We start from the raw sequence: 13835 nt of genomic DNA on the forward strand, positions 1-13835 counted from the left end.
GAGCTCAGGGAGCCGAGCGCCTCCAGCGCCGCCAGCCGCACCTGGGAACGGGAAAATCCCGGAATTCTGACAGGAAATCCCGGAATTCTGACAGGAAAATACAGAAAACAGCGGGAAAATCCCAAATTCCAGTGGGTAAATCCTGAACAGGGAGCTCAGGGAGCCCAGTGCCTCCAGCGCCGCCAGCCGCACCTGGGAACGGGAAAATCCCGGAATTCTGACAGGAAATCCCGGAATTCTGACAGGAAATCCTGGAATTCCGGCAGGAAAATACAGAAAACAGCAGGAAAATACAGAAAACAGCAGGAAAATCCCAAATTCCAGTGGGTAAATACTGAACAGGGAGCTCAGGGAGCCCAGCGCCTCCAGGCGCACCTGGAACCCTGAAAAATGGGAAAATCCTGGAATTCCAGAGGGAAATCCCACAATTCCAGCAGGAAAATACAGAAAACAGCGGGAAAATCCCGATCAGGGAGCCCATGGAGCCCAGCGCCTCCAGCGCCGCCAGCCGCACCTGGAAACGGGAAAATCTGGGAATTCTGACAGGAAATCCCGGAATTCTGACAGGAAAATACAGAAAACAGCAGGAAAATACAGAAAACAGTGGGTAAATCCCGATCAGGGAGCCCATGGAGCCCAGCGCCTCCAGCGCCGCCAGCCGCACCTGGGAACGGGAAAATCCCGGAATTCTGACAGGAAATCCTGGAATTCTGACAGGAAAATACAGAAAACAGCAGGAAAATACAGAAAACAGCAGGAAAATCCCAAATTCCAGTGGGTAAATCCCGATCAGGGAGCCCATGGAGCCCAGCGCCTCCAGCGCCGCCAGCCGCACCTGGGAACGGGAAAATCCCGCAATTCTGACAGGAAATCCCGGAATTCTGACAGGAAAATACAGAAAACAGCAGGAAAATACAGAAAACAGCAGGAAAATACAGAAAACAGCAGGAAAATCCCGATCAGGGAGCCCATGGAGCCCAGCGCCTCCAGCGCCGCCAGCCGCACCTGGGAACGGGAAAATCCGGGAATTCCAGAGGGAAATCCCGGAATTCTGACAGGAAAATACAGAAAACAGCAGGAAAATACAGAAAACAGCAGGAAAATCCCAAATTCCAGTGGGTAAATCCTGAACAGGGAGCCCATGGAGCCCAGCGCCTCCAGCGCCGCCAGCCGCACCTGGAAAACGGGAAAATCCGGGAATTCTGACAGGAAATACTGCAATTCTGACAGGAAATCCCACAATTCTGACAGGAAATCCCGCAATTCTGACAGGAAATCCCACAATTCTGACAGGAAATCCTGGAATTCTGACAGGAAAATACAGAAAACAGCAGGAAAATCCCGAATTCCAGTGGGTAAATCCCGATCAGGGAGCTCAGGGGGCCCAGCGCCTCCAGCGCCGCCAGCCGCACCTGGAAAACGGGAAAACGGGGAAATCCCGGAAAACAGTGAGAAAATGCTGGAAAAGAGCAGGAAAAGGCTGGAATTCCAATGGGGAGATCCCAGAAAAGAGTGGGAAAATCCCAATATCCCAAATCCCAATATCCAATATCCCAATGACTCCAAACCCCAATCCCATCCCATCCCAATCCCAATCAATCCCAATCCCAATCAATCCCATCCCAATCCCAATCAATCCCAATCCCAATCAATCCCAATCCCAATCAATCCCATCCCAATCCCAATCAATCCCAATCCCAATCAATCCCATCCCAATCCCAATCAATCCCAATCAATCCCACCAATCCAAATCAATCCCAATCCCATCCCAATCAATCCCAATCCCAATCCCAATCAATCCCAATCAATCCCAATCCATCCCAATCCCAATCAATCCCAATCAATCCCAATCAATCCCAATCAATCCAAATCAATCCCAATCAATCCCAATCAATCCCAATCAATCCCAATCCCAATCCCAATCAATCCCAATCAATCCCAATCAATCCCATCAATCCCAATCAATCCCATCAATCCCAATCAATCCCAATCAATCCCAATCCCAATCAATCCCAATCCCATCCCAATCAATCCCAATCCCATCCCAATCAATTCCATCCCAATCAATCCCATCCCAATCAATCCCAATCCCAATCCCAATCAATCCCATCAATCCCAATCAATCCCATCAATCCCAATCAATCCCAATCAATCCCAATCAATCCCATCAATCCCAATCAATCCCATCAATCCCAATCAATCCCAATCAATCCCATCAATCCCAATCAATCCCAATCCCAATCCCAATCCCAATCCCAATCCCAATCCCAATCCCATCCCAATCCCAATCCCAATCAATCCCAATCCCAATCAATCCCAATCAATCCCAATCAATCCCAATCAATCCCAATCAATCCCAATCAATCCCAATCAATCCCATCAATCCCAATCAATCCCAATCAATCCCAATCCCATCCCAATCAATCCCATCAATCCCAATCAATCCCAATCCCAATCAATCCCATCAATCCCAATCAATCCCAATCCCAATCAATCCCAATCAATCCCAATCAATCCCATCAATCCCAATCAATCCAATCAATCCCAATCAATCCAATCAATCCCATCAATCCCAATCAATCCCACCTTTCCGTCGCGGGCCTGCAGCCACTGGAGGCTGAGGATGTCGAAGGCGGCTCCGAGCTCGAGGCCGAAGTCGTCGGCGCCGACGGTCGGGTCGGGGTCCTGCGTCCCCCCCGCCAGGAACTCCTGGATGCTCTCGCTGAAACACTGCAGGGCTGCGGGAATTCCAGGAATTTCGGGGATTTTGGGAAATTTGGAGATTTTTTGGGAATTTTTGGGGAATTTTTGGGAATTTTTGGGATTTTTTAGAGGATTTTTGGGTGATGTCGCCCAGGCCCTGCGTCCCCCCCGCCAGGTACTCCTGGATGCTCTCACTGAAACACTGCAGGGCTGCGGGAATTCCAGGGATTCCAGGGATTTGGGGGATTTTTTGGGAATTTTTTGGGAATTTTTTGGGAATTTTTCATGAATTTTTGGGATTTTTTAGAGCATTTTTGGGTGATGTCGCCCAGGTCCTGCGTCCCCCCCGCCAGGAACTCCTGGATGCTCTCGCTGAAACACTGCAGGGCTGCGGGAATTCCAGGAATTTTGGGAATTTTTGGGAATTTTTGGGGAATTTTTCATGAATTTTTTTGATTTTTTAGAGCATTTTTGGGAGATGTCACCAAGGGTCAGCAGCTGCCCCTCCAGGTACTCCTGGATGCTCTCGCTGAAACACTGCAGGGCTGCGGGAATTCCAGGAATTTGGGGGATTTTTGGGAATTTTTGGGAATTTTTTGGGAATTTTTTGGGAATTTTTGGGGAATTTTTGATGAATTTTTTGGATTTTTTAGAGCATTTTTGGGAGATGTCACCAAGGGTCAGCAGCTGCCCCGCCAGGAACTCCTGGATGCTCTCGCTGAAACACTGCAGGGCTGCGGGAATTCCAGGAATGTTGGGGATTTTTGGGAATTTTTGGGAATTTTTGGGAGATTTTTAGGAGTTTTTTTTGGCTTGTTTTTATAGGTTTTTTTCGGGGTATTTCTTGGAGGATTTTTCTGGTTTTTTAATGGGGGATTTTTCCAGGGTTTTTTGGGGATTTTTCTGTTTTTTTGGGGGGATTTTTCTGGGTTTTTTTGGGATTTTTCTTTGGAATTTCCCCAGGGTTTTAATGGGGGATTTTTCCAGGGTTTTTTGGGGATTTTTCTGATTTTTGGGGGGATTTTTCTGGGTTTTTTTGGGATTTTTCTTTGGAATTTCCCCGGGGTTTTTGGGGGGATTTTTCCAAGGTTTTTAGGGGATTTTTCCAGGTTTTTTGGGCACTTTTCCAGGGGTTTGTGGGAATTTTCTGGGTTTTTTTTGGAATTTCCCCGGGTTTTTTCAGGGATTTTCCCGGGGTTTTTTATTTTATTTTTCTGTTTTTTTTTTTTTGTTTGTTTTTTTTTTTCCAGGTTTTTTGGGAAATTTTGGGGATTCATTTGGGGGGGTATTTTGGGGTTTTTTCCCAGGGTTTTTTTTGGAATTTCCCCGGGTTTTTTGGGGGGATTTTTCTGGTTTTTTTTTTTTTTGTAATTTTTCCGTGTTTTTTTGGGATTGTTCCGGGTTTTTTGGGATGTTTTTCTGTGGTTTTTTGGGATTGTTCCGGGTTTTTTGGGATGTTTTTCCGTGTTTTTTTGGGATTGTTACCGTAGCAGAGCGTGCATTTCATGGAGTCGTCCCGGGCCGTGGGCAGGAGGGGCACGAGCGTGGCCAGGATGGAGCTCAGGAACGGAACCGTCCCGAAAACTTGGGAAAAACACCCGGAAAAGGTCACGGACACGGAACTCCCCCCCGGGAAAAATTCCCGACCGAGTTCCGGACCCAAATCCCAAAATTCCAGCCCCAAATCCCCAAATTCCAGCCCCAAATCCTGAAATTCCACACCTAAAATCCCAAAATTCCAGACCCAGTCCCAAAATTCCAGCCCCAAATCCCAAATTTCAGTTTCAGGTCCCAAAATTCTGGACCTAAATCCCGAAATTCCTGCTCCAAATCCCAAAATTCCAGCAGAATTCCCGTATTCCCAGCGGAATTCCTGGATTCCCATCAGAATTCCTGTAATTTCCTGGATTCCTGGCCGAATTCCCAGATTTCTGGTGGAATTCCCGGATTTTTCCCGTATTTTCCCAGATTTTTCTGGATTCCCGTGGAAATTCCCGGATTTCCTGTGGGAATTTCCGCATTTTCCCGTGGGAATTCCCAGATTACCATTCAGAATTCCTGGATTTTCCCGGATTTTCCCGCATTCCCGTGGGAATTCCCAGAGTTTCCCGGATTCCCGTTCAGAATTCCCAGATTTTCCCGTGGGAATTCACGGATTTTCCCGGATTCCCATCAGAATTCCCAGATTTTCAGGCAGAATTCCCAGATTTCCGGGCATAATTCCGGGATTTTGGGCAGAATTCCCAGATTTTCCCGTGGGAATTCCCGGATTTTCCTGGAATCCTGTAGGAATTCCTGGTTTTCCTGTTCAGAATTCCCGTATTTTCCCATTGGAATTCCTGATTTTCCCGTTTTCCCGTTCAGAATTCCTGGATTCCCATTCAGAGTTCCCGTATTTTCCCGTTCAGAATTCCTGATTTTCCTGGTTTCCCGTTGGGCATTCCCGCTTTTCCCGGTTTCCCGTTCAGAATTCCCGTTTTCCCGTTCAGAATTCCTGATTTTCCTGTTCAGAATTCCCGTTTTCCTGGTTTCCCGTTCAGAATTCCCATTTTCCCGTTCAGAATTCCCATTTTCCCGTTCAGAATTCCCGGTTTCCCGTTCAGAATTCCCATTTTCCCGTTCAGAATTCCCATTTTCCCGTTCAGAATTCCCGGTTTCCCGTTCAGAATTCCCGGTTTCCCGTTCAGAATTCCCATTTTCCCGTTCAGAATTCCCGCTTTCCTGTTCAGAATTCCCGTTTTCCTGGTTTCCCGTTCAGAATTCCCGTTTTCCCGTTGGGAATTCCCGTTTTCCCATTCAGAATTCCCATTTTCCCGTTCAGAATTCCCGTTTTCCCGTTTTCCCGTTCAGAATTCCCGTTTCCCCGTGTTTTCCCGTTCAGAATTCCTGTTTTCCCGTTCAGAATTCCCATTTTCCCGTTCAGAATTCCCGTTTTCCCGTTCAGAATTCCTGATTTTCCCGTTTCCCGTTGGGCATTCCCGTTTTCCCGTTGGGCATTCCCGATTTTCCCGTTTTCCCGTCGGGCATTCCCGTTTTCCCGTTCAGAATTCCCGATTTTCCCGTTTTCCCGTGTTTTCCCGTTCAGAATTTCCGATTTTCCCGTTTTCCCGTCGGGCATTCCCGCTTCCCGCGCCGCTCACCGTTGGCGGCCGCCAGCCGTGCCAGCGTGCGGAGCAGCGCGGGCGGGGGCAGAATTCCGGGCGGGAATTTCCGCAGGAGCTGCTCCAGCGCCGGGCCCGGGAAGCGCCGGCCCAGCTCCACCAGCAGCGCCCCGGCCGCCTCCTGCCGCTCCGGCTCCTGCATCCCAAAAAAAAAACGGGAATTGCCAGGGCAGGGAACACCGGGGGGATCCCGGGGGAATCCCAGGGGGAATCCCAGGAAAATCCCAGGGGGGAATTGCAGGAAAAACCCAGGAAAATCCCAGGGGGGAATCCCGGGAAAAATCCCGGGGAAAATCCCAGGGGGGATCCCAGGAAAATCCTGGGGGGAATCCCAGGGAGAATCCCAGGGGGGAATCCAAGGAAAATCCCAGGGGGAAAATCCCAGGAAAAATCCCAGGGGGGAATCCCAGGAAAATCCTAGGGGGAATCCCGGGAAAATCCCAGGGTGGGGAATTCCAGGAAAATCCCAGCGGGAATCCCAGGGGGAAAATCCCAGGAAAATCCCAGGGGGGAATCCCAGGAAAATCCCAGGGGGAATCCCGGGAAAATCCCAGGAAAATCCCAGGGAAATCCCAGGGAGAATCCCAGGGAGAATCCCAGGGAGAATCCCGGGAAAATCCCAGGGAAAATCCCAGGAAAATCCCAGGGAAATCCCAGGGGGGAATCCCGGGAAAATCCCAGGAAAATCCCAGGAAAATCCCAGGAAAATCCCAGGGAAAATCCCAGGAAAATCCCAGGAAAATCCCAGGAAAATCCCAGGGAAAATCCCAGGAAAATCCCAGGAAAATCCCAGGAAAATCCCAGGGAAAATCCCAGGGGGGAATCCCAGGGAAAATCCCAGGGAAAATCCCAGGAAAATCCCAGGGAAAATCCCAGGAAAATCCCAGGGGGGAATCCCAGGGAAAATCCCAGGAAAATCCCAGGGGGGAATCCCAGGGAAAATCCCAGGAAAATCCCAGGGAAAATCCCAGGAAAATCCCAGGGGGGAATCCTGGGGGGGAATTCCAGGGGGAATCACAGGGAAAAACCCCCGGGAAAAATTCCAGGGGAAATCACAGGGAAAATCCCAGGGGGAATCCAAAGGGGAATCCCAGGAAAAATCCCAGGAAAAATCCCAGGAGAAATTCCAGGAATGATCTCAACCCCAAATCCCAATTTGCCGTGGGAGGGGAGCCTGGAAAATCTGGGATTTGGGATTGGGAATTCTGGGATTTGGGACTGGGAATTTTGGGATTTGAGATTGGGAATTCTGGGATTTGGGGTTTGGGATTTGGGATTGGGAATTCTGGGATTTGGGATTCTGGGATTTGGGATTGGGAATTCTGGGATTTGGGACTGGGAATTTTGGGATTTGAGATTGGGAATTCTGGGATGGGAATTCTGGGATTTGGGATTGGGAATTCTGGAATCTGGGATTCAGTATTTGGGATTCAGGAATTGGGAATTCTGGGATCGGGGAATTCTGGACTTTGGGAACTCTGGGATTGGGGAACTCTGGGATTTGGGTGGGATCGGGGAATTCCGGGATTTGGGATGGGATCTGGGATTCGGGATCGGGGAATTCTGGAAATGGGAATTCCGGGATTGGGGAATTCCAGGATGGGGAATTCCGGGATCTGGGAAATCAGGGATTGGGGAATTCTGGGATCTGGGAAATCAGGGATTGGGGAATTCTGGGGTTGGGGAATTCTGGGATTGGGGAACTCTGGGATTTGGGAACACTGGGATTTGGGATCTGGGATTGGGGAATTCTGGGATTGGGGAATTCCAGGATGGGGAATTCCGGGATTTGGGATGGGATCTGGGATTGGGGAATTCCAGGAGGGGGAACACTGGGATTTGGGATTCGGGATCGGGGAATTCCGGGAATGGGAATTCCAGGATTGGGGAATTCCGGGATTTGGGATGGGATCTGGGATTCGGGATCGGGGAATTGCGGGAACGGGAATCCCGGGATGGGAATTTGGGGATTTGGTGCCGACCTTGCCGCGCTCCATCTCCTGCGCCGCCAGCGCGGCCGCGGCCGCCGCGGCTCCGGCGCCGAGATCCGGGAGGCGGCTCCGGATCGCCGCGGCCACCGAGGCCAGCACGGCCTCCCGCCAGGGCCAGGGCAGCTGGAATCCCAAAAAACGGGAATTCGGGAATTTGGGATTGGGAGAATGGGAAATGGAAACACCCGCCAGGGCCAGGGCAGCTGGAATCCCAAAAAACGGGAATTCGGGATGAAAAAATGGGAAAATGGGAAATGGAAACTCCCGCCAGGGCCAGGGCAGCTGGAATCCCAAAAAACGGGAATTTGGGAATTTGGGATTGGGAGAATGGGAAATGGAAACACCCGCCAGGGCCAGGGCAGCTGCCATCCCAAAAAAACGGGAATTTGGGAATTTGGGATTGGGAGAATGGGAAATGGAAACGCCCGCCAGGGCCAGGGCAGCTGCCATCCCAAAAAAAACGGGAATTTGGGAATTTGGGATGGGAGAATGGGAAATGGAAACACCCGCCAGGGCCAGGGCAGCTGGAATCCCAAAAAAACGGGAATTTGGGAATTTGGGAAAATGGGGAAATGGGAAATGGAAACACCCGCCAGGGCCAGGGCAGCTGCCATCCCAAAAAAACGGGAATTTGGGATGAAAAAATGGGAAAATGGGAAATGGAAACACCCGCCAGGGCCAGGGCAGCTGGAATCCCAAAAAACGGGAATTTGGGAATTTGGGATTGGGAGAATGGGAAATGGAAACACCCGCCAGGGCCAGGGCAGCTGGAATCCCAAAAAAAACGGGAATTTGGGAATTTGGGATTGGGAGAATGGGAAATGGAAACACCCGCCAGGGCCAGGGCAGCTGCCATCCCAAAAAAAACGGGAATTTGGGAATTTGGGATTGGGAGAATGGGAAATGGAAACACCCGCCAGGGCCAGGGCAGCTGCCATCCCAAAAAAAACGGGAATTTGGGAATTTGGGAAAATGGGGAAATGGGAAATGGAAACACCCGCCAGGGCCAGGGCAGCTGCCATCCCAAAAAACGGGAATTTGGGAATTTGGGAAAATGGGAAATGGAAATACCCGCCAGGGCCAGGGCAGCTGGAATCCCAAAAAAAACAGGAATTTGGGAATTTGGGATGGGAAAATGGGAAATGGAGGCCACGATCCCCATAAATCCCCCCAAAATCCCCCCAAAATCCCCCAGAATCCCCAGAAAATCTCCATAAAATCCCCCAAAATCCCCAATAATCCCCCCAAAAAATCCACAAAAAATCCCCAAAAAACCCCCAAAGCCCCCAAAATCCCCCAAAAGCCCCAGAAAATCTCCAAAAATCCCCCCAAACACCCAGAAAATCCCTTTTAAAAAATCCCAGAAAAATCCCCTAAAATCCCCTCAAAGAATCCCCAAAAATCCCTTTTAAAAATCCCCAAGAAATCCCCCCAAAAATCTCCAAAATCCCCCCCAAAAAATCCCCAAAAATCCCCAATAATCCCCCAAAACACCCAGAAAATCCCTTTAAAAAAATCCCCAAAAAATCCCCAGAAACACTCAAAAATCCCCAATAATCCCCCAAAACACCCAGAAAATCCCTTAAAAAAATCCCCAAAAACACCCAAAAAATCCCTTTAAAAAATCCCCAAAAAACCCCCCAAAACACCCCAAAAAATCCCCAATAATCCCCCAAAACCCCCAGAAAATCCCTTTTAAAAAATTCCCTAAAAAATCCCCTAAAATCTCCCCAAAAAAATCCCCAAAAATCCCCAATAATCCCCCAAAACACCCAGAAAATCCCTTAAAAAAATCCCCAAAAACACCCAAAAACACCTAAAAATCCCCAATAATCCCCCAAACCCCCCAGAAAGTCCCTTTAGACCCCCCAGATCCCCCAATAACCCCAATAATCCCCAAATCAATAACCCAAATAATCCCCAATCACCCCAATAACCCAAATAATCCCCAATAATCCCCAATCACCCCAATAACCCAAATAATCCCCAATAACCCCAATAATCCCCAAATCAATAACCCAAATAATCCCCAATAGCCCCAATAACCCAAATAATCTCCAATAACCCCCAATAACCCCAATAACCCAATCACCCCAATAACCCAATCACCCCAATAACCCAATCACCCAATACCCCAATCAATCACCCCAATCACCCAATCACCCCAATAACCCCAATAACCCAAATCACCCCAATACCCCAATAACCCCAATAACCCCGATAACCCCAATAACCCAATAACCCCAATAACCCAATACCCCAATAACCCCAATCACCCAATAACCCAATCACCCCAATAACCCCAATAACCCCAATAACCCAATCACCCCAATCACCCCAATACCCCAATACCCCAATCACCCAATCACCCCAATCACCCCAATAACCCAATAACCCAATCACCCAATAACCCCAATCACCCCAATAACCCAATAACCCAATAACCCAATCACCCAATAACCCCAATCACCCAATACCCCAATAACCCCAATAACCCAATAACCCAGTAACCCAATAACCCAATAACCCCAATACCCCAATCACCCAATCACCCCAATCACCCCAATAACCCAATAACCCAATCACCCAATCACCCAATAACCCCAATAACCCAATAACCCAATAACCCAATACCCCAATCACCCCAATAACCCAATCACCCCAATAACCCCAATAACCCCAATCACCCCAATAACCCAATAACCCCAATCACCCAATCACCCCAATAACCCAATCACCCCAATCACCCCAATAACCCAATCACCCCAATCACCCCAATAACCCCAATCACCCCAATCACCCCAATCACCCCAATCACCCCAATAACCCCAATCCCCCCAATACCCCAATCACCCCAATCACCCCAATCACCCCAATCCCGTGGCGCACCCTGGGGTGCTGCTGCAGGAAGTGGCCGCAGGCTCCCAGCAGCTCCTCGGGCTCGGCGGCGCCCAGCGCGCCCAGCGCCGCGCCCAGCGCCGCCCGCGCCTCCGGCTCCGCGCCCGGCGCCGCGCCCGCCTCCAGCAGCGCCAGCGCCAGCCCTGCCAGGGTCCGAAAACAGAATGAGTGCCCGACAGTGCCCACACCGCCTCCCCAATACTCACCATTTTTCCCCATTTTTCCCCAATTTTCCCCAATTTTTTCCCTTTTTTTTCCCAATTTTTTCCCCATTTTCCCCCAATTTTTCCCCATTTTTTTCCCCAATTTTTTTCCATTTTTTCCCATTTTGTCCCAATTTTTCTCCAATTTTTCCCCAATTTTTCCCCAATTTTTTCCATTTTTTCCCTAATTTTTTCCCCACTTTTTCCCGATTTTCCCCAATTTTTTCCTTTCTTTCCCCGATTTTTTCCAAATTTTTCCCCATTTTTCCCCATTTTCCCCCAATTTTTTCCCCATTTTTTCCCCAATTTTTTCCCCATTTTCCCCAATTTTTCCCCAATTTTTCCCCATTTTTCCCCATTTTCCCCCAATTTTTTCCCCATTTTTTCCCCAATTTTTTCCCCATTTTCCCCCGATTTTTTCCCAATTTTTCCCTATTTTTCCCCAATTTTTTCCCATTTTTCCCAATTTTTCCCGATTTTTACCCAATTTTTTTCCATTTTCCCCCATTTTTCCCCATTTTTCCCCATTTCTCCCCATTTCTCCCCAATTTTTCCCCATTTTTCCTCATTTTTCCCCAATTTTTCCCATTTTTCCCCAATTTTTCCCAAATTTTTCCCCATTTTTTCCCTTTTTTCCCCAATTTTTCCCCCATTTTTCCTCATTTTTCCCCATTTTCCCCCAATTTTTTCCCCATTTTTCCCATTTTTTCCCCATTTTCCCCCATTTTTTTCTCCATTTTTCACGATTTTCCCGCCCTTTTCTCCCAATTTTTTCCCGCCAATTTTTTCCTCCATTTTCCCCTCCAATTTCCCCCTCCGTTTCCCCCCTTTCTTTCCCATTTCCCCCCCTTTTTTTTCCCCATTTTTTCCCCTTTTCTTTCCCATTTTTCCCGTTTTTCCCAATTTTCCCCAATTTCCCCCGGCCGCCTCCAGCAGCGCCGGCGCCGGCCCTGGAACCGCCCAAAAAACCGGAATTAGCGTCCCCAGGCCCCACTCCCGCCTCCCAAATTTTCCCCATTTTTTCCCAGTTTTTTCCTCCATTTTTTCCTTTTTTCCCCAATTTTTTCCTCCATCTTTTCCCTTTTCCCCTTTTTTTTCCTCCATTTTTTCCTTCCATTCCCAAATTTTTCCGCCTTTTTTTCCAATTTTTTCCATAGTTTTCCCTTTTTTCCCTTGTTTTCCCATTTTCCCCCCATTTCTTCCCCATTTCCCCCATTTTCTCCATTTCCCCCCTTATTCCCAAACTTCCCCTCAATTTTTCCTTTCTTTCCCAATTTTTCCCGCCATTTTCCCCTTTTTTCTCAATTTCCCCCTTTTTTTCCTCCATTTCCTCTTTTTCCCCAATTTCCCCCTTTTTTCCCCCAATTTTCCCCTCCAATTTCCCCCTCCATTTCCCCCCCTTTCTTTCCCATTTTCCTCCTTTTTTTTCCCCATTTTTTCCCCTTTTCTTTCCCATTTTTCCCAATTTTCCCCGCCCGCCTCCAGCAGCGCCAGCGCTGGAACATTCCAGAATCCCGGAATTATCACCCACACCTGCCCCAAAATTTTCCCAATTTTTCCCACCATTTTCCCAATTTTTCCCACCATTTTCCCCAATTTTTCCCATCATTTTCCCCTTTTTTCCCCCAATTTTCCTCCAAACGTTTCCCAATTTCCCCTTTTCGTTTCCTCCATTTTTCTCCTTTTTCCCCATTTTTTCCTGCCATTTCCACCTTTTTTTTCCCAATTTTCCCGCTTTTTTCCCCAATTTTCCCCCACTCTTTCCCATTTTCCCCCGTTTCTCCGCCCTTTTTTTGGAAATTGGGAATTCCCGGCTGGAATTTGGGAATTCCCGGCGGGAATTCGGGGCACTCACGGCGGACGCGCGACTCCACCATGCTGCGGCTGCGCGGCTCCAGCCCGGCCGGGACGGGCGCGGAATTCCAGGGAAAAGCGGGAATTCCTGGCGGGAATTCCAGGGAAAAGCCGGAATTCCCGGCGGGAATTCCAGGGAAAAGCGGGAATTCCCTGATCCCGGCAGGACCAGAATTCAATGGGAACTCCCTGATCTCACTGGGAATTCAGTGGGAATTTTCCGATCCCAGCAGGAATTCTCTGCTCCAGGTGGGAATTCTCAGACCCAGGTGGGAATTCAGTGGGAATTCTCTGCTCCAGGTGGGAATTCTCAGACCCAGGTGGGAATTCAGTGGGAATTCTCTGATCCCAGTGGGAATTTTCTGATCTCAGCGGGAATTCAGCAGGAATTCTCTGCTCCTGGTGGGAATTCTCTGCTCCAGTTGGGAATTTTTTTGATCCTGGTGGGAATTAAATGGGAATTCTCTGATCCCAGCAGGAATTCTGTGGGAATTCTCTGCTCCAGGTGGGAATTCTCTGCTCCAGGTGGGAATTCTCTGCTCCAGGTGGGAATTCCCTGCTCCAGGCAGGAATTCCGTGGGAATTCTCCGCTCCAGCCCCAGGAGGGATTCAGGCTCCCGGTGCCGGGAATTCCGGGTGCCGCCAGTCCAGGAGAGATCCCGGAATTCCGGAAGCTTCCATGGGATCCGGCCTCATCCAGGTGGGAGCCGCCTCATCCCGGGATTCCTCCTCCTCCTCTTCCCGAGGATCCTGAAAGGGGAAAAACTTGGAAATCCCCCAAAATTCCCCAAATCCCAACCCCATCCCCCCTCCGCAATCCCAATCCCGGAATTTCCTGGAATCCCAATCCCGGGTTTTCCTGGAATCCCAATCCCAGGATTTCCTGGAATCCCAATCCCAGGATTTCCTGGAATCCCAATCCCGGAATTTCCTGGAATCCCAATCCCGGGTTTTCCTGGAATCCCAATCCCGGGATTCTCTGCAATCCCAATCCCGGGTTTTCCTGGAATTCCGATCCCAGATTT

The 13835-nt window shown here is 49.2% G+C and overlaps 1 protein-coding gene across 4 annotated transcripts in view; it reads right to left on the reverse strand.

Moving 5' to 3' along the window:
- The window catches only part of MROH1 (maestro heat like repeat family member 1), a 77231-nt gene that overhangs the window by 62094 nt on the left and 1302 nt on the right, over positions 1 to 13835 (reverse strand). For 2 of the 4 annotated variants that reach the window (XM_085572747.1, XM_085572746.1), the window contains exons 1-4: positions 7847 to 10607; positions 5844 to 6000; positions 4189 to 4287; positions 2587 to 2738 (exon numbers count right to left, since the gene is read on the reverse strand). In XM_085572747.1, coding sequence (XP_085428873.1) covers positions 2587 to 2738; positions 4189 to 4287; positions 5844 to 6000; positions 7847 to 9070 — 1632 coding nt within the window. In that variant the 5' untranslated portion in view covers positions 9071 to 10607. Of the gene's footprint in view, positions 1 to 1176; positions 2538 to 2586; positions 2739 to 4188; positions 4288 to 5843; positions 6001 to 7846; positions 10608 to 10744; positions 10897 to 12811; positions 13561 to 13835 lie in introns of those variants that run through there. The other 2 variants (XM_085572749.1, XM_085572750.1) reach the window with 2 other exon arrangements.

This window comes from Lonchura striata, chromosome 2 (genome assembly GCF_050655825.1).
Source record: "Lonchura striata isolate lonStrDom1 chromosome 2, ASM5065582v1, whole genome shotgun sequence".
Lineage (NCBI taxonomy): Eukaryota > Metazoa > Chordata > Aves > Passeriformes > Estrildidae > Lonchura > Lonchura striata.